The sequence below is a fragment of the Cuculus canorus genome, chromosome 9 (assembly GCF_017976375.1).
Source record: "Cuculus canorus isolate bCucCan1 chromosome 9, bCucCan1.pri, whole genome shotgun sequence".
Classification (NCBI taxonomy): domain Eukaryota; kingdom Metazoa; phylum Chordata; class Aves; order Cuculiformes; family Cuculidae; genus Cuculus; species Cuculus canorus.
This window is the reverse complement of record NC_071409.1, coordinates 3,596,646-3,618,117: the sequence shown is the minus strand read 5'-3', so window position 1 is coordinate 3,618,117 and position 21,472 is coordinate 3,596,646. Positions and strand designations below refer to the sequence as shown.

The following is a 21,472-nucleotide window of genomic DNA, read 5'->3' as shown; positions in this document are numbered from 1 at the left end:
GGACTACACACCAAACAGCTGGAACCACTACGCTGACCCTTTCGACTTCTTTCCTGGATTGTGCCATTTCTCCCAGAAAAACAGAAAATCATGTAATTCATAAAATTTAATATATCAGTAATTAAAGTATTGAATCCAATTCCATTTAGCCTCCACAGCGTTCTTTGGTCTTAAATTATAGCAAAGAACATATGTTTTCTAACTCTTTTTGTTTAATTTGGGTTCATACATCCATATCATCATCAAAGCAAAACTGCTGCAGCCACTGAATCCTTCTCCTAAATCCCAGGAATTTCTGGGACTTACACTGGAGTATGAGCTTAACCCATGCAAGCTCCAAGCACACAGTGGTGCCCACCAGCCTGTTTCAAACAGCAGAGAAGGACAGCGGCCACATAAACTAGAAACTACCAGCTACATACATGTGCTCTATAAGTTTGCCGATGCCATTTTAGCTGACCTTCCTTATCGCCCTACCTCGGCACCTTCGTACGCATTACAAGTGACAATAAAGCCACCAAAACACTCACTGCAGCATAAACAGCTTGGTTCCCACCCTTATGGGTCTTTGCTTTCCCTCTCCTGTCAACTAGTGACCACAGGAATCCAACATTCCATGGAGAAGAGCAAAGATTGTTCCATTTCCTCGGATCTAACCCTATTTCTCACACAATTCCAGCAGTCAAGCTGAAAGACGGAACTTTCTGTGGTCCTCCTCTGCTTCTTTGAAACCGCAACAAAATCCCAGCAAGATGCCACCTGTTTTATAGCACACCAGTACTTCCAGGGTTGCTTTTCAGTCTACAGCACCAGCCACACTGCCCACTGTGCTGCACCCTGCTTGGAATTTTGTCCACCCCTCACAAAGGAATACTTGCCTGGTCGAAAAGCGTCCTGTTCACAAACAATGTGTTGTTGGGCTTGGCGAGCTGACGGGCAAGGAAGGTGAAGAGACAGCCGACCTGCGATGGGGTGAAATCAGAATTCTCGACCATCACCTGAGAAGCATTGGAGAGAAGAGGGAAAAACAAAACCAGAAGTGAGTGTTTCTGCAGGTGCCTTTGGGAAAGCAGTCAGGACACTGCAACAAGAAATCCCTGTACAGCCATCGTGCCTCCTCCTGCCCTGACACCTACACAATTTCCCCGTGTTAGTCCACCTAAAGGTCAAAAGAAAAGCCACCTTCTGTGTCCTCTGAAGACATAGTGGATGTGTCCTTGCTAAATCACCTCTCTCCTAGAGCTGAAGAGGTTTGACCTTTCTGCCGCATACTCAAGGGAAGTATTCTCGCATATCCCTGCTTTTCGGGTGTGAAGGGGCCCCAAGCCCCCATTTATCTCCATCTCTGTAGTCTGTGCTGATCACCAGACACATCTTAGGGCTTCTGAGCAGAGAAATTTTGTCACATGGGGGAAAAAAGATAAAATTAACAATTACAGGAGGAAAAAATAATACATTTGAATTCAAGCCCTACTCACCACAGCAGGTGTGGTGTGCAAAAAATAGACTGCAGGTTTGGGGAAAAGTTTCTTTTCTCACATTAAATTAGCTGTTCAGACTATGAATATCTTAAGAAACTTGTGGCTGTGCTGACCTGAAACTACAGAAAAATAGAACAGAGAGTCACTACAAAAGGCATTAGAAACCTGAGAAGTGCTTGTCAGCCGTCTGGCATGCAAAAAAGCGAGCGTGATGTGTCCTGACTCAGTGTCTCATGCTTCTAAAAAAGTCCCAAACACTAAGAAAAAGCGAAATAACCCTGTTTGGAGGGTCCTCCCTCTAAGGGCAGTGCTTTTAGTTGTGAGGAAATCCATTATCTGAACAAGTCTGTCAGCTAGCATCCGAGAATTGCTCTAGAGCAAAGCCTAGACACAGAGCATTGCACAGTTTATAACCTCATCAGTCTAAGTGTGGCAGATACAACTGATCCTTAAAGTGACCCAGGGTCCCAGATCCTCCTGAGATGCTGATGAGTATCATCAACAAGTGGAGAGATGGGCAAGATTCTAAGGAATCGAGCAGAGCTCTGCTTGAAACATTGTCTAATGCCATCATTCTTCATTTTCTGCTTGGAAAGGCTATTTCATACAGAAGCCGAGTCAGAACGGTGTTAGCCAACAGCATTAAAAATATGGCTCACTAAAAGAATAGGATTGTTTTATTTATTTTGGCTTTGTTTTTCACTAGTCAGGTCCTCGGCAGCTCACATGAAGCTGAGCGCACTGTACCTCTGAAACAGAGCAACCTTGCAGAGGCTGCAGGGTGACCGTGTGGACTTTCTAAAAGATAATAGATTTGTCAAAGTTTAGATCAGCATTAGCAGAATGTTTACATTGGCCAAACCAGTTTTAAAGTGCCTTGATTTCCAAAGCCAATAATAAATCTAAAAAATAAAAAAACCAAAAACCTGCAGGATTTTGTTTTTATCTAAAAGGAGAGCATATTCCAGACCAAGGGACTGAGAGTTCTCACAACACCTAATTAGTTGCCTGCAGATGCATCTAATCCTGCAGGACTTCTCACAGTCCCCTCCAAGGGTTGAATTCTGTTGCGGTGGACAGAACCGCTTTGTTACGTGGGGAGCAGCGCAGAGCAGGGCTGTGCACAGCTCAATCCAGCCTACGCCTGACGCAGGAACACATCCCACCGTAGCTCCAGAACACAGCTGCAGCGTGCCACCTCCTGCTGACAGCAGCTAAAGACACAGGAAAACATGCTTTAACCCCACACAGGGCTACTAACACCCTTACAGCACCATCCTGCTCAGCCAGGCTCCCAAACATTCCCCTCCCGCCCAGCCTGCTGCATTCACTCCCGCGTGCCCCGGAGCTCATCTAGCAGTGATGGCAGTGACAAGGAAACGCTACTTATGATATGTTTATACATAAACAGATTCCAAGTGGAGTTACTCATTATTAATGCTGACAGCTCTGAAGGGAAAAGCAAACGGCGTTTGGCAGTGATAGCTTTTAATGAGAACATTCATTGTTAAGGAACACGGGCTGCAGATGACAAGTGATTTCTAGAGCACCGGGCTGATAACGCTGACATCTCTCTCCTCTCTCATTTACTAAAGATAGGCCTGTCATTCTGGGTACGTTACGTCCCAAACACAGCACTTACAGATACAGGGAACAGAGTTTTAACTGAAGAGCATTGGCATCCTGCTAAGCACAGGATTCCTGGGACCTTTTTTCCTGCTCAGAAGGAATCAGGGAATGGAATCAATGAGAAGTAGATAAAAATAAACATATCAGCGCAGAGAGAAGAAATTTGACAACAAAATACAACTCAGGTGAAACCACAGACAGGAAAGGAGACCTGTCCCCCTATTTAATTGTGACAGCACCACTTCTGAATATCCAATTGACAGTCTTGGCTGAGGGGAATCCAGGCTCCAGCCCACCACCTTCTCAGAGGCATCACCCAGGGTAGGACTGGAAACACCTCATCCAAATTACAGGTTTTACTGCAGAGTTGTGTATCATCAGTCAGATGTAAACAGAAGTGACTTTACAGGCACACTCACCTTCAGAAGTATGTCCACAATTCGCTGTTGATACTCCACAGCTTGTTTGTCGTTCTTAAAGTCTTCGAAAGTCTGCAGGAGGCAAAACACTGACACTTTGAGAAGAAGGTTCTCCCCACTGCCACCCCCAGAAACACCGGCAAACACAAAGCTGGCCATGCTTTTCAGTTCTTTCTATGCAAGTTCTGAGATGCAATTTGCTCTTCTCTAACTACCAAAACGGTTCTTCCGTATTCAGGTAAAAGTAAAGCTCCAAACAGACAGAGAAAAACCAAGAAATTTGGAAGAAAACCAAGAAAAGAAGGAAGAATAGCATTTCTGCAGGAGAAAGATGTAGGTATAAAACGCTCTTTACAAAGACATTGTTTTTCTTTTACCTGTGCTTTAAAGATGGCCTCTGTTACCAGAGTCTCCACTCTACAATGCCACTTTCAGCAATTTAGACTTAGGGACATAACAGACTATTGCCATCTCTGCTACTTTACAGAACACACGTCAAAACCGTTCCTGCATCGAGCCAGTGGCTACTGGTCCTGCCGAAGCATGAACTATTTAATAGGAATCTTACAGACTGTGCATCCAAGACACAGATGACAGAAGAACTGGCGTTACATTCTTATCGTGGAGATCAGCAATCTCTTACCAGTGCAAGAACATTAAGAAATTCCCGAGTGTCGAAGTGCAGTAAGGTACGGACATAAGGGTAGACCTCTTCATCCACAGATCCCTCAGTTGAATGGAGCCGGATGAGAAATTCGAAGATCTGCAATGAAAATTCAAACAAAAATAGCAGATTTCCTGTAGATTTCAGATAACCAGTAGCATCAGCACATGGGAAAGCAGCATTTTACCTGCTCCGCGCTAAGCTTTAAAAGGAGTCCATCAGTACTCTTACTCGAATGATGTTTTCTGCTGCTTGTTAGTAGGAAAAAAATTCCCCCTCAGACCAGCGAACCAACTTAGTATCAACCAAAATTTAACATAATGCAAAAATTAAGGCTTATACTTGCAGACCAAAGTGTGTGAAATTAGATAACTCCCTCCCCTTCCTGGCAGCTCTCCGCAGAAACTGTGCAACTCCTCCTTATCCAGGGCACAGCTCCTCTCCCTATCAGCAGTTCCCTTGGGAAGAGCCAGTCAATCTGCCCCCTCACTTTGCAGCACAAAGCTCTTGGCGCTGCAAGGACTGACATAGATGCTCTTCAACTCTGCAGCTCCTCCATGGACTTCCTACTTCCTGAAATTTGAGCATGTCTTTCCAAAGGAAGGTAATTCCCTTTACTGAACCACTGCCAGAGGAGTTCAGATCCTCCCAGGAGGGTAGCGGCAGCTCCATCCATCTCAAACGCGCTCACAACAGATCCGGCCACCAGTAGAAAGACAGGTGACTGCTGCAGACCAGCTATTGCGTGTGAGCACGGGATAAAGCACACACTGGGATTCCAGAGGGAACTGACAGGGAACACGCTCTCCCAGCTGTCTGCAGGAAATGCCACGTTCTCTCATTTACTCCGAGTTGATTGGCAAGTGAGGCCAGGAGGAGTTAGCAGCTTGACTTTCAGACCCACAGCTTTCCCTGGTGGCCTCCTTGAACCTGATACTCACCTGCCAGCCACAAACTCTTTAAGAAAGAGTTCTAGATCATGTCCAGAGGAGGGCAATGGGCTGGTAAAGGGTCTGGAGCACGGGGATTATGTGGAGCAGTTGAGGAAACTGGGGTTGTTTAGTCTGGAGAAGAGGAGGTTGCACTCTACACGCACTCTACAGCTCCCTGAAAGGTGGTGAGGTGAGTGCTGGTCTCTTGTCCAAATAACAAGTGATAAGATGAGAGGAAATGGCCTCACGCTGCGACAAGGGAGGTTTAGATTGGCTATCAGGAAATATTACTTCACGGAAAAGATTGTCAAGCACTGCAACAGGCTGCCCAGGGAAGCGGTGGAGTTACCATCCCTGGAGGGGCTTCAGACGTGTGAATATGGCACTTAGGGACATGGGTTAGTGGTGAATCTGGCAGTGCTGGGTTAAAGGTCTTTTCTAAGAGACGGAATACGCCTCAGAGGTGAAGATCCAGGGAAAGGACTGACAGAATTGCACCTACTGGGACTTCCATTGTGGAAGAAGACTGTGCTGAACTTCACAATTCCCTGTGCAAAGAGGCCAGAGGGGTAATATCTGAGGCAGAAAAACTCCCAACACAAATTGAATTTTTAGCAACAGCCAAACAGACGGCAGAATACTTAGTTCATCTTCTTTGATATTATCTCAGTTTCTACTCATCAACCCCATATTACATTTGAAAACAGGGAAGAAGCTCCTACATTTCACACGTCATAGTTGAGTTTAGGAAGAAGAGACAGCTTCAAAGTTCTGGTATCTTTGCAGTGAAGAATAAGGAAAAAAACAATCAAAATTAGAGCCAAGAGTTCTCACTCCCCAAGTTGGAGTTGAAAGATAAACATTTAAGTTTAAATGCTCATTTTGTAACAACCGTTTGATTTCATTCCTTAAAAATGTCATTGTTGTTTACAGCGATATATACTCAAATCACAAGGATACAGATAATAACTTTCTATCAGAAACCCACCAAATAAGACATATGCAGCTTCTTCTAAAAAAACCCTATATGGGAAAGTTTCCTTCCAAAAGGTTGCTCACCTGATTTTTAACCAAAGGTACCAGATCTTCAGGAATATCACCCAACGGATACGCACGGCCTGCCAAGCAGCAGCTAAAAAAAGCAGAGGAAAGAAAATTTTTTTAATACCTCCTGACAGAAACTGTTCTCCTCAAGCTAATTAATTTTTTCTGTTAGTTTTCAGCATGCTTTTAAAACAAGACAAATAAATCTATTCTGTAAAACATGAAAACAAGCATTGCAGACAGCACTGTGGTTAATACATGATGAGCTAATGCTCTGCGCAAATTCTCACCCAAGGTATGCCATGCCACAGCTGAAAAGTAACAGGAGAAACTCTACTTCTCCCAAAAATCTTTTCTCCTGCATTTTAGGAAAAGTAATAAAGAATTTTGTAGAGATTTCAGGGAGAGGAACTCACTAATTGATCACAGAATCATAGAATAGTTGGGGTTGGAAGGGACCTTAAAGCCCATCCAGTTCCAACCCCTCTGCCATGGGCAGGGACACCTCCCACTGGCTCAGGCTGCCCAAGGCCCATCCAACCTGGCCTGGAACACCTCCAGGGATGGGGCAGTCACAGCTTCCCTGGGCAACCTGGGCCAGGGCCTCACCACTCTCATCGTGAAGAAATTCTTCCTTATGTCCAGAATAAATCTGCTCCTCTCCAGTTTATACCCATTGCCCCTCGTCCTATCCCCACAAGCCTTTGTGAACAGCCCCTCTCCAGCTCTCTTCTAGCCCCTTCAGGTACTGGAGGTTGTCATAAGGTCTCCTTGGAGCCTTCTCCAGGCTGAAGAAGCCCACCTTATTCAGCCTGTCCTCGTATGGGAGGTGCTCCAGCCCTCCGATCATCCTTGTAGCCTCCTCTGGACCCGTCCCAACAGCTCCATCTCCTTCTCACATTGAGGATTCCAGAACCGGACACACTACTCCAGATGAGGTCTCACAAGAGAGGAACAGAGGGGCAGAATCCCCTCCCTCTCCCTGCTGGCCACGCTGCTTTTGATGCAGCCCAGGACATGGTTGGCCTTCTGGGCTGCGAGCACACATTGCCGGCTCATGTCGAGCTTCTCATCGACCAGCACCCGCAAGTCCTTCTCCGCAATCTCAGGAACCCCTCTGCAAATGATAGGCAATACAGCAAGCAGCACCTGAGCACAGCTATCCCAAAAGCATGCCAGAAAGGGCCAAAATACAGCTTTTCTGGCTTCAGAGCTTTTGTTCAAGGGAGCACCGTGTAACACATGGGACAAAAAACTCTAACCAAACTCTAAAAAAAAGATAGGGCCTTAGCATATCAGCAGTAACTTGAGCTTCAAGTCTCCAACTTTACCCCACCTACGCTCTCACAGACGGGTAACAACAAGCCATCGTAACTTTATCTCAGCTGTACGAAGTAGCCGTTGCTATTTCACACAGTCTCTCAGACCTTGAAACACACTAAGATGACGTAACTACAGTGAGTTAAACCACTGCTGCCACCACTCTGCCATGCCCTCTGAGGGACCTTACCTTATATATACAAGCAGCTTGTTGCCCATCACCACCTGATCATCTGTAAAATAAAAAGTATTAGTTTTGTTTTCTTCTCAAGAAAACTCACAGATGCAATTATTTTTTCTAGCTGCTAGCAAAGCACCTCACTTGACACTCTAAGTAAAGCAGCTTTACACACAATAAACAGTACTAGAGCACTTCTCCAGTCTCCAAGACCCATATATTGAGTATTTCCCTTTTGCATACTTCTGTTCAAAGTGATTAGACATGTTCAAAACATCAAATTTCAAAACTAGAAACACGTAGAGCGAAAGAATTCTGTACCTGTGAGTGACTTCCCAGCATTCAGCGGAGCAGCGATGACTTTGAACAGCTTCTGTAACGAGAGAGAAGGCAGTGCTCAAGCAGCTGGGAAAGCTCAAGGCAAAGGATCTGTGTGCTTTTAAAGCAGAGATCACTGGAGCAGACAAAGTCTTTCTCATCATAGAACCATTGAATCTCTAGGTTGGAAAAGACCTTTGAGATCATTAAATGCAACCGTACCTGTCCACTACTAAATCATATCCCTGAGCACCTCATCTATCCACCTTTTAAATATCTCCATGGATAATGACTCCACCACCTCCCTGGGCAGACTCTGCCGGTGCTTGAGAACCCTTTCAGTGAAGAATTTTTTCCTAATGTCGAACCTGAGCCTCCCCTGGTGCAGCTTGAGGCCATTCCCTCTTGTCCTATCAGCTGTCACTTGGGTGATGAGACCATTGCCCACCTCTCCACAACCTCCTTTCAGGTAGTAGTAGAGAGCGATAAGGTCTAACCCTCAGCCTCCTCTTCTCCAGGCTAAACAACACCAGTTCCCCCAGTCGCTCCTCATATGATTTGTTCTCCAGCCCCTCATCAGCTTTATTGCTTTTCTCAATACTATATATACACATATAAAACAATAATAGCCATATACAATAAGAGCCAAAGAAGACACCAAGATGTGGCAAAGGATGCTTTTTCCAGCTGATGTTAAGACATCATAGAATAGTTGGAAGGCACCTTAAAGATCATCCAGTTCCAATCCCATGCCGCGGGCAGGGACACCTCCCACTGGCTCAGGCTGCCCAAGGCCAATCCAACCTGGCCTGGAACCCCTCCAGGGATGGGGCAGCCACAGCTTCCCTGGGCAACCTGGGCCAGGGCCTCACCAACCTCATGGTGAAGAAATTCTTCCTAATGTCCAGTCTAAATCTGCCCCTCTCCAGTCTATACCCATTGTCCCCAGTCCCGTCACCACGAGGTTTTATGAACAGTTCCTCTCCAGCTTTCCTGTAGGCCCCCTTCAGGTACTGGAAGGTCGCTATAAGGTCTCCTTGGAGCCTTCTCTTCTCCAGGCTGAACAACCCCAACGCTCTCAGCCTGTCCTCGTATGGGAGGTGCTCCAGCCCTCAGCAGAACCACAGCACGAAGGAAAAAAAAGCATGAGGTGTTCGTAGAAGCTTTCACACCTACGCCACCACCATTAACCCCACTGCACAGAAAGCCGATGGTTTCTCAGCACATCGTGCCTTGTAGGCCAGGCTCACCACCAGCAGCGGAGCTGATAAGAGAGAGCTTTGCAACACAGGCTCTTTAAGCCTCTTCTGCCCCTTTTGTTTATATTTATCGTATTAACAGAAGTGAATTTCCTTCTCTAACTTTACAGAGTATTGCTACCTCAGCAGGGAAATTTATTTTCTAAAGCACAGTGATTACAAATCACTTTTCTCCTCTACTGATCAGTCAAATAAACTGCATACGTCATACATGAAAAAATATGAAAAAAAAAAAAAAAAGAAAAAGACAGAAAATATATGCACTGAATGAAGAGATAAGCATTGGTTCTGAAACTCTGCTTCTCAGGAGGACTGTGTGCTGAACAAACAAGTAGCAACTCTCTGCACTGAGCATCGTTCCTACCTCCATGGGACTAATGAAGTCATTCATCCCACTGTTGTAAACATAGATCATGGCATCATAGAGACGGTTTTCCCAGCATAGAAGAACTACCTGCAAGGTAAACAAAGCACAACGTAAACAAACAGTTGCTCTTAGCTCACAGTTTTCTCATTCCCCAATCTCCTGAACACTATCTCCACTCTTGCATTTGAACCACCTGATAGTAGGATTTAAAGAAGAATGAGAATTTCCACTTGCAGAACCAGTCTCTGCAAAGACCTTAGATCTCCAAAGGGAGCATCCAGATTATTGCTCACGGACCAAACATGGAATCTAGCTGTCTCGATTCTAGCATTCATAGCCTGCACGAGAATGAAAAAAATCAGTTCTTCAAAACCCTCGATTGCTCTAGTTTGCCTTTTGGTTGGGTTAGTGAATCATTTTGTTGAGTTCCCAAGCAGTTCCCTCCTTGGAATGGAAAGCCATGCTGTGGGAATAAAAACTGACCAAGGAAAACAGGAGTATCCAGCAGGAACACCTCCTTCCTCTGCCACCTTTGTCACACAAGACCAAACAGCAGAGCAGGCTGGGAGGCACCAAACTGACAAACCCTCCAGGTTTTAGTGCCCCTTCAGCCTTTGATGCTAACAAAACTCCAAAAAGGAGAGACTGACTTTATCGGACTAATCCTGACAAACTAGGAGTTCCCAACACATTCAGCTGCCGCCGCATTAGCCTATCCCAGGACACAAACTGGGGGAGCAAAACACATTTATAGGCACATGTGTGTAACAGGATGGACACAGCCACTCTACATAATTCCCACATTCATCCACTTTGATCCCAGGGACATGGGGCTAAGTTCTGTCACAAATCAGTGATCAGAAGGTGTGAATGATTTGGATTACACCAGATTTGTCTGTTGAAAGGTGACACACTGTTTTCCACATGCTATGCTGCGCTTAAAAGCACAGGCAGTTCACATTGGTGACTGGGGATGTTGTCTTTTATTCAGGGGAACTCAACATAGTGCGCAGTACAACAGCTCACCTGCTGTATGTCTAAGCTGGTGATATCCATATGCACAATGCAGGCTTCCAAATTTTCCAGCCTGTTCTTGTCTTGGAAGTGAAGCAGCAAGTCTTTCATCACTTGAGCTGTGATTCCCATTAGCTTATCACTTAAGATGTATGGCTCCAAGCACTCTAGAAAGATGCCTTTAGCTACAGAATTCTCACTCATCTTATCATATATCTGGTTAAATAAAAGATCCCTAGGAGGAAACAAGTGTTCAGTCATCAAACAATCTTATTAAAATCTCCTTACTTATCCGTTTTCTGGGGGCTCCAAATTAAACTCCATTTCCTCTGTATTTCTCAAGCTCCACAGCTGAATGCCCTGTTTAGTTCCTATACTGGTGCAGCTACACAGAATAAATGAGCTACGGATGGTGCAGCACAAAAACTGCTTTGAGAGGAGAAATGACGACAGGAAAATCTACCACAGCAGCTTCTTTCTTAAGGGGATGGCGTGGGGGAAACAATTTGTAGCAGACCTTTCTTGCTCAACACATCAATGAAAATGTAAGACGCACTTTTCTTCGAGTACAGAGTACCCTGACCTTAGTAATTGCTTTTAAGCATTCCTTTAAACTGTGATGTGATACACGATATGACAAAGATGTGACACAATTCTTCAAAAACCATGTGATATTATAGGAGACAGCACTCAGGACTACAGGGGCTGGTGGTCTGCTTTGGCAGACAGGCTTACAAACTCAGACTTACGTGCGCTGGAGTAAAAGACAGTAATCAGCGATGACAGGCACCACGTCCTGCAGAGGAAACAGAAAAAACTGTAGAGACGGGAAAAAATTCTACCAAATACCACATTCTGAAGAGCACAAAACGAATCCTGGCCAATACAGCGCAGAAACAATGAGTTATGTGAATCTGCTGGTAGCTGGCACAGTTACAGGTTCCCCCGTATGCTGGGGGGATCCCCCGTTCATATGGAGAAAAGCTCCAGTCACATTTCCGCAGGCGACAGAGAGCGTACAAGTTCTGCTCTGCCACCTAGCCCTAAGTCCTGATTTCATTAGGGCACACCGCAGAATTAGTGTTCAGGTGAACCACAACAATATTTTTTCCTAAATAGACAAGTAATTTTTGCAGCAAAAGCGAAGTCTGACTCAAAAAATTGCAAAGATCCACACAAGAGTCCTCTGGAGCTCCATACCTGAAAATGCTGCTCCATAACCTGGATTTTCCCTTGGTCAGGACATTTCTTCAAAGCCCGATCAGCATAATGCAGAAGGATTTCAACCATCTGAATTACAATAAAGAAGAAAATACATTCAAATCCTACACTAGAGGCCCTACTTGTAACACATTTTCTAGATGATGGCAGCACTGTGAACTCTGTTGTCCATTTTGGGTGTAAACTACTGCAGGCAGGAAGGAGAGAAGAGGATGCCAAGAGGCAATGGCATGACATGGCATAGAAGTGGCCCAGCGGGATACAGGCAGCCTACAATAGCTTTAACTGTCTGAGAAAATGGGCAGCCAGCCTGCCAGCAAATTTTCAGGCAGACAAACACATCCTGAAGCGCAAGGCTCACCTGGGCCACATTTCCACCCAAAACTTAAGTTATAATTCCTTAATCAGCAACACTTATTTACCTGCACATAAAAATACACATGAAGAACAAACTACAGCTGAACCATTATTGCAATTGTGTGTTTTAAACATACTCTTTCCAGAAAAAGGGTTCCTGTAACAACTGAAGGGGTCACACAAAAGCTGGGGAGGGACTGTTTACAAAGGATTGTAGTAATAGGACGAGGGGCAATGACTGGAGGGCTGGAGGACCTCCCATACGAGGATAGGCTGAGAGAGTTGGGGTTGTTCAGTCTGGAGAGGAGAAGGCTCAGAGGAGACCTTATAGCGACCTTCCAGTACCTGAAAGGGCTACAGGAAAGCCGGAGAGGGGCTGTTCACAAAGGCTTGGAGTGATAGGACAAGGGGAATGGGTATAAACTGGAGAGGGACAGATTTACACTAGGTATTAGGAAGAATTTCTTCACGATGAGAGTGGTGAGGCCCTGGCCCAGGTTGCCCAGGGAAGCTGTGGCTGCCCCATCCCTGGAGGTGTTCCAGGCCAGGTTGGATGGGCCTTGGGCAGCCTGAGCCAGTGGGAGGTGTCCCTGCCCATGGCAGGGGGTGGGAGCTGGATGATTTTTAAGGTCCCTTCCAACCCAAACTATTCTATAATTCTGTTATTCTAACTGAACAGGGTCAGTTGAAGAGTTTAGTCCATGTCCATGTGTACAGGGAGCAAAGCTTCCATCCTGAGAGCCAGCAAGTTACACACTGATGGACACTTGCCAGCCAGAGGTCAGGAAACTCTTGAGTTACCTACATAAATTTTTCTCTCCATTGTAAGGGGACCATAGGACTCAAGACCTGGATGATAATGTCACATTTGATTTGGTAATGCTGCAGATTTTATCCCCACCTTTACCCAAAAGGTATTTCCAAGCCTATTCTAAAATCTTGCTCACAATCTTAGCAAGAGAGGCACATGTACATATACTACAGTTAGCTGGATTAACTTCTGGAGGATAGAAGCCATTTCCTTCCAGGAATACAGTTACCATCACATCAGCACACATGAAACTCCATTTAGGAAGAGATGTGCAACTCACTCTGTCTGCAATGACTGCTTTCCTCTTGCTTGCATCCCCAGACAAGCCTAGAAAGAATGAGGGAGGGAAAATGAAGCTTTACTTATCTAAACTATCTGTGCAATACAAAAATCCCACAGTGCTAACACCACTACCCTTGAGCTGCAGAGGTCAGGATATCTACATACAGAATTTTGTGTTCTACTTGTAGCCCTCACTTCTTCTGAAGAGCTTGTTCTCTCAATGTAAAGACTGTTCCAGCACAAGAATGGCAAGAACAGATCTCAATGCTGTTTTAACATTGAGAAAAGCATTAACAGAGGAATGACAAAGACTGCATACGTGAGGCTAATTGGAGGGGGATGCCTTGATGCAAAACAGCTGAATTAAGTGCACTATAAGGGAAAAAAATACCTTAAATGCTAATTAAAAAAGACAGTAATCCTTTGAATACTGAAAAACTATCTACTTAATTGCATTACACCCATGTGTTAAAATGAAACACATCTTCACGTACTAGCAATTTCACAGCAGGAGGATCTCATCCCAAGAACTTGAGTTCCATCTGCTAAACCCATCAGAAGTTCTTTGTTGAGAAGTTAATGTGTCCAGTCCAAATCAGACTGTTCAAGCAGCAGTTTACAGCATAATTAACACATTTATCATAAAAACTAAGGGCTCACAATGCATCTTCCTTTATACGAAGCATGGTGCCAAAACCCAGCCGTTCTTTCAGTCAGCTGTACTGTCCAAGGAGACCCGGCACAAAGCACCTGCTCGGCAGAGCTAGGAGAACACCACACTGGAGATACTCTACAGGTCATGCATGACCTTCAGGAATATTTTAACAGGCTTGTTATCCAACCTGTGGGTCCACCTCATTCATGACAAAGTGATAACAGACAGGAGTCAAACACAGGCCAAGTCTGATTTTCATTTGAAAATAGCTAAAGGGATGACGACTCCAAAAAAGCCAAATCCATCCATATGAAAGGTGTTGTTTCTGCCAAACCCAAAGCCTACTTTTTCTTATTCAATTCAATTTTCTTCCTTTTTTTCCTGAAACAGTAATCTCAGCATATGCCTAGGTTTAAACCTTCCCTAGTGGTTTCAAATAAAACAAAGAAACGACAAAACTTACCTACTACAGCCTTTGCTTTACCTTCATAAAATGACCAAGCTAGAGCCAGGGCATCCGTGAGACGCTCTTGTTTCAGAAGGTGATCGACTCTCTAAAATAACAAGTAATACTGGACCTTAGTGTCACAGAAAAGATGATCCCCTCCCACTGAAGATCAGCATTTCCCAGCAGTGGGTCATGAACCCTGACAGCAGGGGGACAGGGAGCCTCGGAATCTCTCAATGAACTGCAGTCACGGACAGTATCTCAAAAAGATTTTCTCATACCTACATCTTCTGCTGGACAGTTAAAAGAGACTAAGAAAGATCAGGCCCCAGTACATCAAATCCCCGTGGGCTACATTTTAGGTCAGAAGTTTGATGGATGGAGACCAACAGCATCAGTGAGTGTCTGCAATCACAACCAAAATTTTCCATGCCTTATACTTGCCTCATCACTTAGAGCACAACAAAAAACCCTGCCATGTTTTCAGCATACAGATGTTCTCATCCTACTTTTATATCCTTCTGAGCTCACAGTCACCAAGGACTGAAGTAGGTCACAAGTATTTTCTACTTGAAGGAATCACAAGGTTGAACACTACTCATCTTAGCACACTAGGTCAAAACGTTAAAGCACTGTTTGAGAGAGGAGAGATTCTGAGTCTCAGACCGGCACTCTACTGCAGTAAGAGCTCACCCTCAGCTTGACACCCAACCCCCCACATACTTAACTACAACTCGTAAGTCCCCTACCACAGAGAGGCCTCCAGAAAAAGAGAAACCATACAGTAATTTAGAAGGAGGTTGGCTGCAACTGACTTTTAGGAAGGCCAATACACTAACTTATGTGTCAAAGCACGACTTTTCATTAACAGTTTAGTAAATCTATGTTGGTAGTGAATGGCTGGAGGGAAAACTAGCAGAGGAACGCGATCTTGGTAACTAAAAGCAGTGACCGTATCCAAGTTCAATAGATCTGAACCCTTCTATTTTATGACAGGTCTTGATTTAGTGTTAAATCGAGCAACTTATAATCTTGGATGAGTACAAGAGCTGCAAAACAGGTAGGAGGAAAAAGGGTGAAGGTCACTGCTTAAAGGAGAAACGTGAGACTGGAGAGAAATAACTGTTGGGGAGTTCCTTGAGAATCAGCCTTGAAGCCGCCTTCTACGTAATGATTCAGTCAATTACCTTCTAGGTAATCTTTGATGGATTTTATGACGTTGCTCCTGCAGTAGCTGGAGACAAATTGCAGTGCATGCATTTCCTTCCACTCCTGCATGCTTATCTGGCAGACAGAAGGCTTGCACTTATACAGTCCTCTGAAGTCATATACTGCACTAACTGTGTCTTGGTAACAGAAGCGCAGACATGGCAAGGCATTATGTCTTGCTTGGGAGAATAAGGTCTCCCTTCAGCCTGCAAATTTCTGCAAGCAGAAGTGCCACAGCATCACACCACGAACGCAGTGTACCTACAGTGCCGGCTGTGTGTAGCAATCGGGGATCCTGAACACAGGGCTCAGAATGTGCTTCACAAACACTCCCTCCCTCCTCTCAAGCTATGTTTAAGCAATTCAAACATACTAAGCCACAGAGCTTTCCTCTCAACGTACCTCTCTCCAGCTTCTCAATGTCATAACGTGAACAGACTAAAAAAGAAAAAGAACAAGTGATTTCCTTACAGTGTCCCACGCAGCCTGTGGTATCCCACAGACCCACCAGAGCACGCTGGTACAGATGAAGCTAAGTAAAGCAAGCTTTAAGCTGGGCATGGCAGCAATAAACTGTAAGTTTATATTGAACAGAAAACACCCTTTACTTGGCCTTACAGCCCACCTGCCCCAAGGTACCACCCCTCACTTCCTCCCCTATTTCCATGTGCCGTATGGGCCACCTCTCTCTGCCTTTTCACAGACAGTCTGCCCTGCAGGCCAGGAAAAGTGAACAGGTTATTCCTTTTCCCATTCTATGCAATAGCATCTAGTGTCCCCTGCTGGGTTATCAACTTCTGTTTACTCACTACCACATTTAGAACAGAAAAGTTGAAGCTTAGGACCAAGGAGATGTCAGTACGTTAATATTAAGAAGAAGCACAAACCAGGAGGCCGTGAAACTACGACATTTTGACCCATATCGTGGCTAAGACCAAATTATAGTACGTTTCTTTAATCTCATGACATAAGTGCACAGAGAACCCATAACTAATTCACATCTGCATAGAATAAGAAATCGCCCTTCTCCAGAAGATGAGCTTCCACCAACGCCTGTATTTTTCTTAAAAACTCCCCACGTTTACCTTAGTTCCAAGGTAAAAGATCTGGCCACCACAGCTGCTGATGGACTGATAACAAGCTTTCTCTCCAACCAGTGCCTGCAGGGAGAATAGTCACATGCAAGTAGAACTGCTTTTGGTTTTCACAAGATTTCCCAAGAAACATATATATTTATTTGAACTTTAGAGACGCTCCGCAGTTCAGAAATCAAAATGAGGATTAAGACAGAATGCACACTGCTGGGCAGGAGTGAGTAAAAATACTGGCTGCCCAAGACAGAGCCCCAGGGAGCCACATACAGTGCTCTGTGTCTGTTCCCAGACGCCAAACAAGTTAGAGGAGCTCCTTCCTTGCCATCTGCTTCTTCACAAACCTTCCTCAAGAGCGAACGTATGGGAGACATAGATGGAAAGACTATTGTTGAAGTGAGTTGCTACAACAGGAACCTGAACGCCAGTAATGAGCGTTCACCAGGCTATATATGGGCACATTTACAGTGGGAGAAATGGAGGATCACATAAAAATTAAGAGATTTTCCCACAACGCAAGGACAGCGCTTGCTTCCCACTGCCCTGCACGGTTATACAAGGTAGAGCCTTTTGTCCTTTACTTTCCTCACTCTCGCCAGGTAGGGAAGTGTGCTGGATCTTTTCCCACTGCTGAAAAGTGTGTCCCTTCCACAGACTGCCAGGACAACCCTTCAACCTGCTGAACACAGAATCTCAGGCTGAAGTAGCAGATATTCCCCGCATCTTTCTTCAGGTGCTGCAGTAGAAGAATAGGCTCTGATGCTCTTCATCCACAAACCCCGGCACCTCTGAAACCAGAAGAGCCCTTCTGGGAGCAGCAGCCTCATCTAAGATTTGCAGTCTAGAGTGCCTGCAGAACTAACACGGAAAAAGGTATATTTCTGATCTTCTGAGCCACGAACAAAAAGGCTCCCCGTCAGAAGTCAGCCTGAGTAATTGAGTCAAGGACATCTTGTAATTCCTACTGAAAAGCCAGGAAGCAGACTGCCTGTTTTGTACCCTCAGTATTTCAAAATGACATTATAGACCTCAGATCTCATCTGCCACTTTCAGTCTGTGAATCGAGTGGAGGTCTTTTCAGGACTCACAATAGCACTTTAACAGGCAGCACTTATTCGGACCCACCAGTTTTTCAAGCCACGTGTCTCTGGCTTTGAGGGTAATCACCCAAAGTCCTCACAGGACACTGCCAAGTGTCTGGAATTGAGTGAAGGGCTCTGAATAACAACATATCCTAGCAAAGGGAGTTCGTATACCACCTTACTGACAATGTCTAACTATGTTCTGCACTGTTGTGCCTCGTAAATCCAGATCATGTGGCAGGCAGTCGCTAAGCTAAGTTCTTATACCAGACTCCACCTTCTGAGTCCTCCTTCCTCAGCATGCCTCTGCAGCTGAGAACAGCAACGCTTGCAGTGTGAAGCGGATAAAGCAGTGCAAGGCAGACGAGCAGCAGCTCTGTAGGTCTAAAGGCTACAAATACTCCAGTCTGACCAGTCAGACTGAGAGGAGCACTCTGACAGAGGACAGAGGTCTTTTTTATGAAACCCTGCCATCCTGCATGGAAGGCACTTCTCTCGGGCTTCTGGCATTGAGTCATGACCGTACACTGAGCTTGGAATTGCAGATCCAAACTCCAGACCCACACGAGCCACCTTCTGGTTGGTTGGTCCAGCAAGTCTCACAGGGCTACAGCAGAATTGAACAGGAACCCTATTGTCTAGCTGTGGAATTTCTAGAAGGCTTGAGTGCAAGCACAGAAGGCTCTTCCCTACACACTATTGCAAACTTTCCAAAATAGAGATATTGATATTCTACCGAAACTAATATTTTGTCCCACAAACACGGCTTTACAAAACCCTCCGCAACACTGCGGCAATACAAATACCATGCCAAAGCGAGCCTGCTGCAAAGCCACAGGTGGGCTGCAGGTTAAATTAACACCTACTTCAGGAATAAAACATGTCCAGACACTACCTGGGCCAAAGCCCAGCCATGAAAGTCAAAATAAAGGAGGCACAAGTAAACAAAAGAGGAAAAAGCAGAAGATACAATGCCTGAAGTGTTGCAACATCCATTAGGATGGAAGGGTTTGGATTTTTACTTCCAACAAGAAAGAAATGCGTTACCTACAAGTGCAGGTCCTCTGTTTCACCCTCTCTGCCCCTACATGACATCCATGAGACGAGGGCAGGGAATGCATGTTCTGCGCAGACACTGCTGCAGCAGATTATTTCTGGCACACAAATCAGAAAAGCCTATAGGAATCTCTGGAAGAATAAAGCACGCGAGCTTTTTTCCTGTACAGAGTAGTCCAAGCTTGGTAACTTAAGAGCAGCTCCCCAAACCAGAAAGGCACAAAAGGAAACATGAACTGTTAGCTGGCCACATCAACACTGTATATGATTTATGAGATGCTTCAAAAAGCCTTTTCACAAAGCTCCAAGCTCCCCCGCCCGTAGGACGAATCTAAACCAGAGCCGGCTAACACATGTAGGTCATTTGTATCTACCAGCGCTTCGCTGACGTTGCCTCCTGTCGCCAGGGACTTGAAGTGGCTGCTGTTGTAGACGAGCTGAACTTCTGAGATCTCTACAGTCTCCAGCTCCTCCTGCGTCTGACGGTCTATTACATGCAGCTTCTCCACGCTGTCCAGAAGCACTGCTGTCCGGGAGTTTATCCACTGAAAAAGCAAAAAGTTGCACATTTCATCAATGTATGCACAATTAGAGGCCAAATAAACAGGCTTTGGATACATCCCCAAGTACCAACATGGGAAACTTGGGGCTGGCTAGTAGCTTTGTTACTGTGTGTGGTCACTTCACACCAGCACCCACGCATAACTCCAAAGGTAAAGATATGGAAGCTCCTTCTGTAGTATCAGCTTTAACACTCAAAAAATTACCAGAAATCTTCTTCACAGAGAGTACGTGTAGACAAACGGCAATCTACCAGAGCCTGTCCCCTTGCTGCGCTGTTTATGCTTTATTCAAAGGTCTCAAAAACAAGACTACCACAACATCCATTCTCACATTCCTCAAGAGGTAAAAATGGCACCAGGAGGCACTGAGAAGAGAAACTGTACACCGCAGTTTAACCCAAAGCCTGTCACCTATATTCTTTTTCAGAAAAGGCCAAGCGTACTTCTTAAACAACTTCAAATTCCAGCTGCTGTGGATGCTGCTGTCTTGGTACGTTGGTCCTTCCTGTTTTATTCTCCATATTCAGTAACTGCGTTTTAGAGTTGAGCAATTCTTTTGTTAAAAGCATCAATTACTGGGCTGTTGCAAGCACTCACATACGCAAACACTAGAATTTTACTGAGCCAATTACACAGAAGTTTGCTTTCTTTCGTAAAAATATAGAATAAAATTCTTTTCGCCAGAGTCTCTCCAGCTCTTGAAAATACTTCCTCAACCAGGCCACCTCCCTTCCCCAAAAAGGACTGCACCGTTGCCTGCACGTTACTTATTTTTCACCCTGTAGCTACTACATGCCATTTGGCTTGTGCTAGTTTTTCACCGAGTCCCACGTTTAAGGACATTTTCAGTTAGTGAGCTCCAGATAAATACAGCCAGTTCTTGTGCCGAAGCGGTGAAGCCAATAGTACAGAGCTAAGGGCTACTGAGAGACAGGCAGGAGAACCAGTGACAAAAATAACCAACCGTTCTATAGCATTGAGACTTACAGTAAAGTTGATGAGATCATAGTGAAGATGAAGCTGCCTCTGCTTAGTGACATGTATTGCACCAGTATCATCTCTCTTCACCTAAAAGAGAAATCGGACAAGGCTGATTCAAACTCAAAGACTTTCCTCAGCTCAGCCTCTCTACTTCAGAGGGCACTACACCGACTGCAGGAGTTTGGAGCTCTCCTCAGACAAGCCTAGGTACAGCTGTCATTGAAATCAGGCACAAAATCACCTTCAACCAATCATATCTGGTTGCCCAGGGAAGCTGTGGCTGCCCCATCCCTGGAGGTGTTCAAGGCCAGGTTGGATGGGTCCTGGGCAGCCTGAGCCAGTGGGAGGTGTCCCTGCCCATGGCAGGGGGTTGGAACTGGATGGGCTCTAAGGTCCATTCCAACCCAAACTATTCTATGATTCCATGATTCTATGACATCTGCATGTGCAACTTCTGCAGATCTAAAGAGGATGAGCAGCGTGCCCTAAAGTCACATCCCAACAGGACCTGAAAGCTGCAGTTTCTTAGTGGTTTATACAAGTTTTTTCCAAACCCATCTTTTAAAGTATCTCAATGGTATCTCAAATTCATGGGATCTTCCTGAAAACAATCCACATTCTTCTTCCTCCAGCAGAAATTAGATTAGCTGCAAATCAACACTTCTGGAACGCATAAAGCTCGTGCCTCTTGACTCTCAGGGAAGCCCCTGCTGTTTCCTGAAGAGCAATGACCAACAGGTCTGTTTTCCCAAGCTGACTGCAAGCTGCAGACATCCCTAGCACACAGATATCATACTTCCATGGAAACAGAGGCTGAGTCATATGTGCAATATGTGAATACGGCGTGCCTATCTGAGCATAATACATCCAGGGCTTACCAGAAGAAAATGAACGACGTCTCCTCGACAAAATGCAAGCATGGGGTTCACAGCGTTCTGTACAGCCACAAAGTGCCATGCCAGAAGAGGGACACTAGAAGGGTCCATCTGTTGGACAAAAAGCACAGCCAGTGTTTAAGGTACACAAGGCAGGGCACTGTTGGGCACTGTTGGGCACTGTTGCTCGCTGACTTGGCCATGTACACACACAGG

General features: G+C 45.2%; 1 protein-coding gene across 2 annotated transcripts in view; it reads right to left on the bottom strand.

Annotated features, from left to right (window-relative positions):
- Nucleotides 1-21,472, bottom strand: part of VPS8 (VPS8 subunit of CORVET complex) — an 88,573-nt gene that overhangs the window by 44,762 nt on the left and 22,339 nt on the right. For both annotated transcript variants that reach the window (XM_054075048.1, XM_054075049.1), the window contains exons 12-28: nt 21,260-21,367; nt 20,388-20,468; nt 19,212-19,382; nt 16,694-16,768; nt 16,011-16,046; nt 14,415-14,505; nt 13,295-13,341; nt 11,826-11,915; nt 11,375-11,421; nt 10,638-10,860; nt 9,609-9,698; nt 7,989-8,040; nt 7,680-7,722; nt 6,185-6,257; nt 4,173-4,292; nt 3,530-3,601; nt 879-998 (exon numbers count right to left, since the gene is read on the bottom strand). In XM_054075048.1, coding sequence (XP_053931023.1) covers nt 879-998; nt 3,530-3,601; nt 4,173-4,292; nt 6,185-6,257; nt 7,680-7,722; nt 7,989-8,040; nt 9,609-9,698; nt 10,638-10,860; nt 11,375-11,421; nt 11,826-11,915; nt 13,295-13,341; nt 14,415-14,505; nt 16,011-16,046; nt 16,694-16,768; nt 19,212-19,382; nt 20,388-20,468; nt 21,260-21,367 — 1,539 coding nt within the window. The remainder of the gene's footprint in view (nt 1-878; nt 999-3,529; nt 3,602-4,172; nt 4,293-6,184; nt 6,258-7,679; nt 7,723-7,988; nt 8,041-9,608; nt 9,699-10,637; nt 10,861-11,374; nt 11,422-11,825; nt 11,916-13,294; nt 13,342-14,414; nt 14,506-16,010; nt 16,047-16,693; nt 16,769-19,211; nt 19,383-20,387; nt 20,469-21,259; nt 21,368-21,472) is intronic.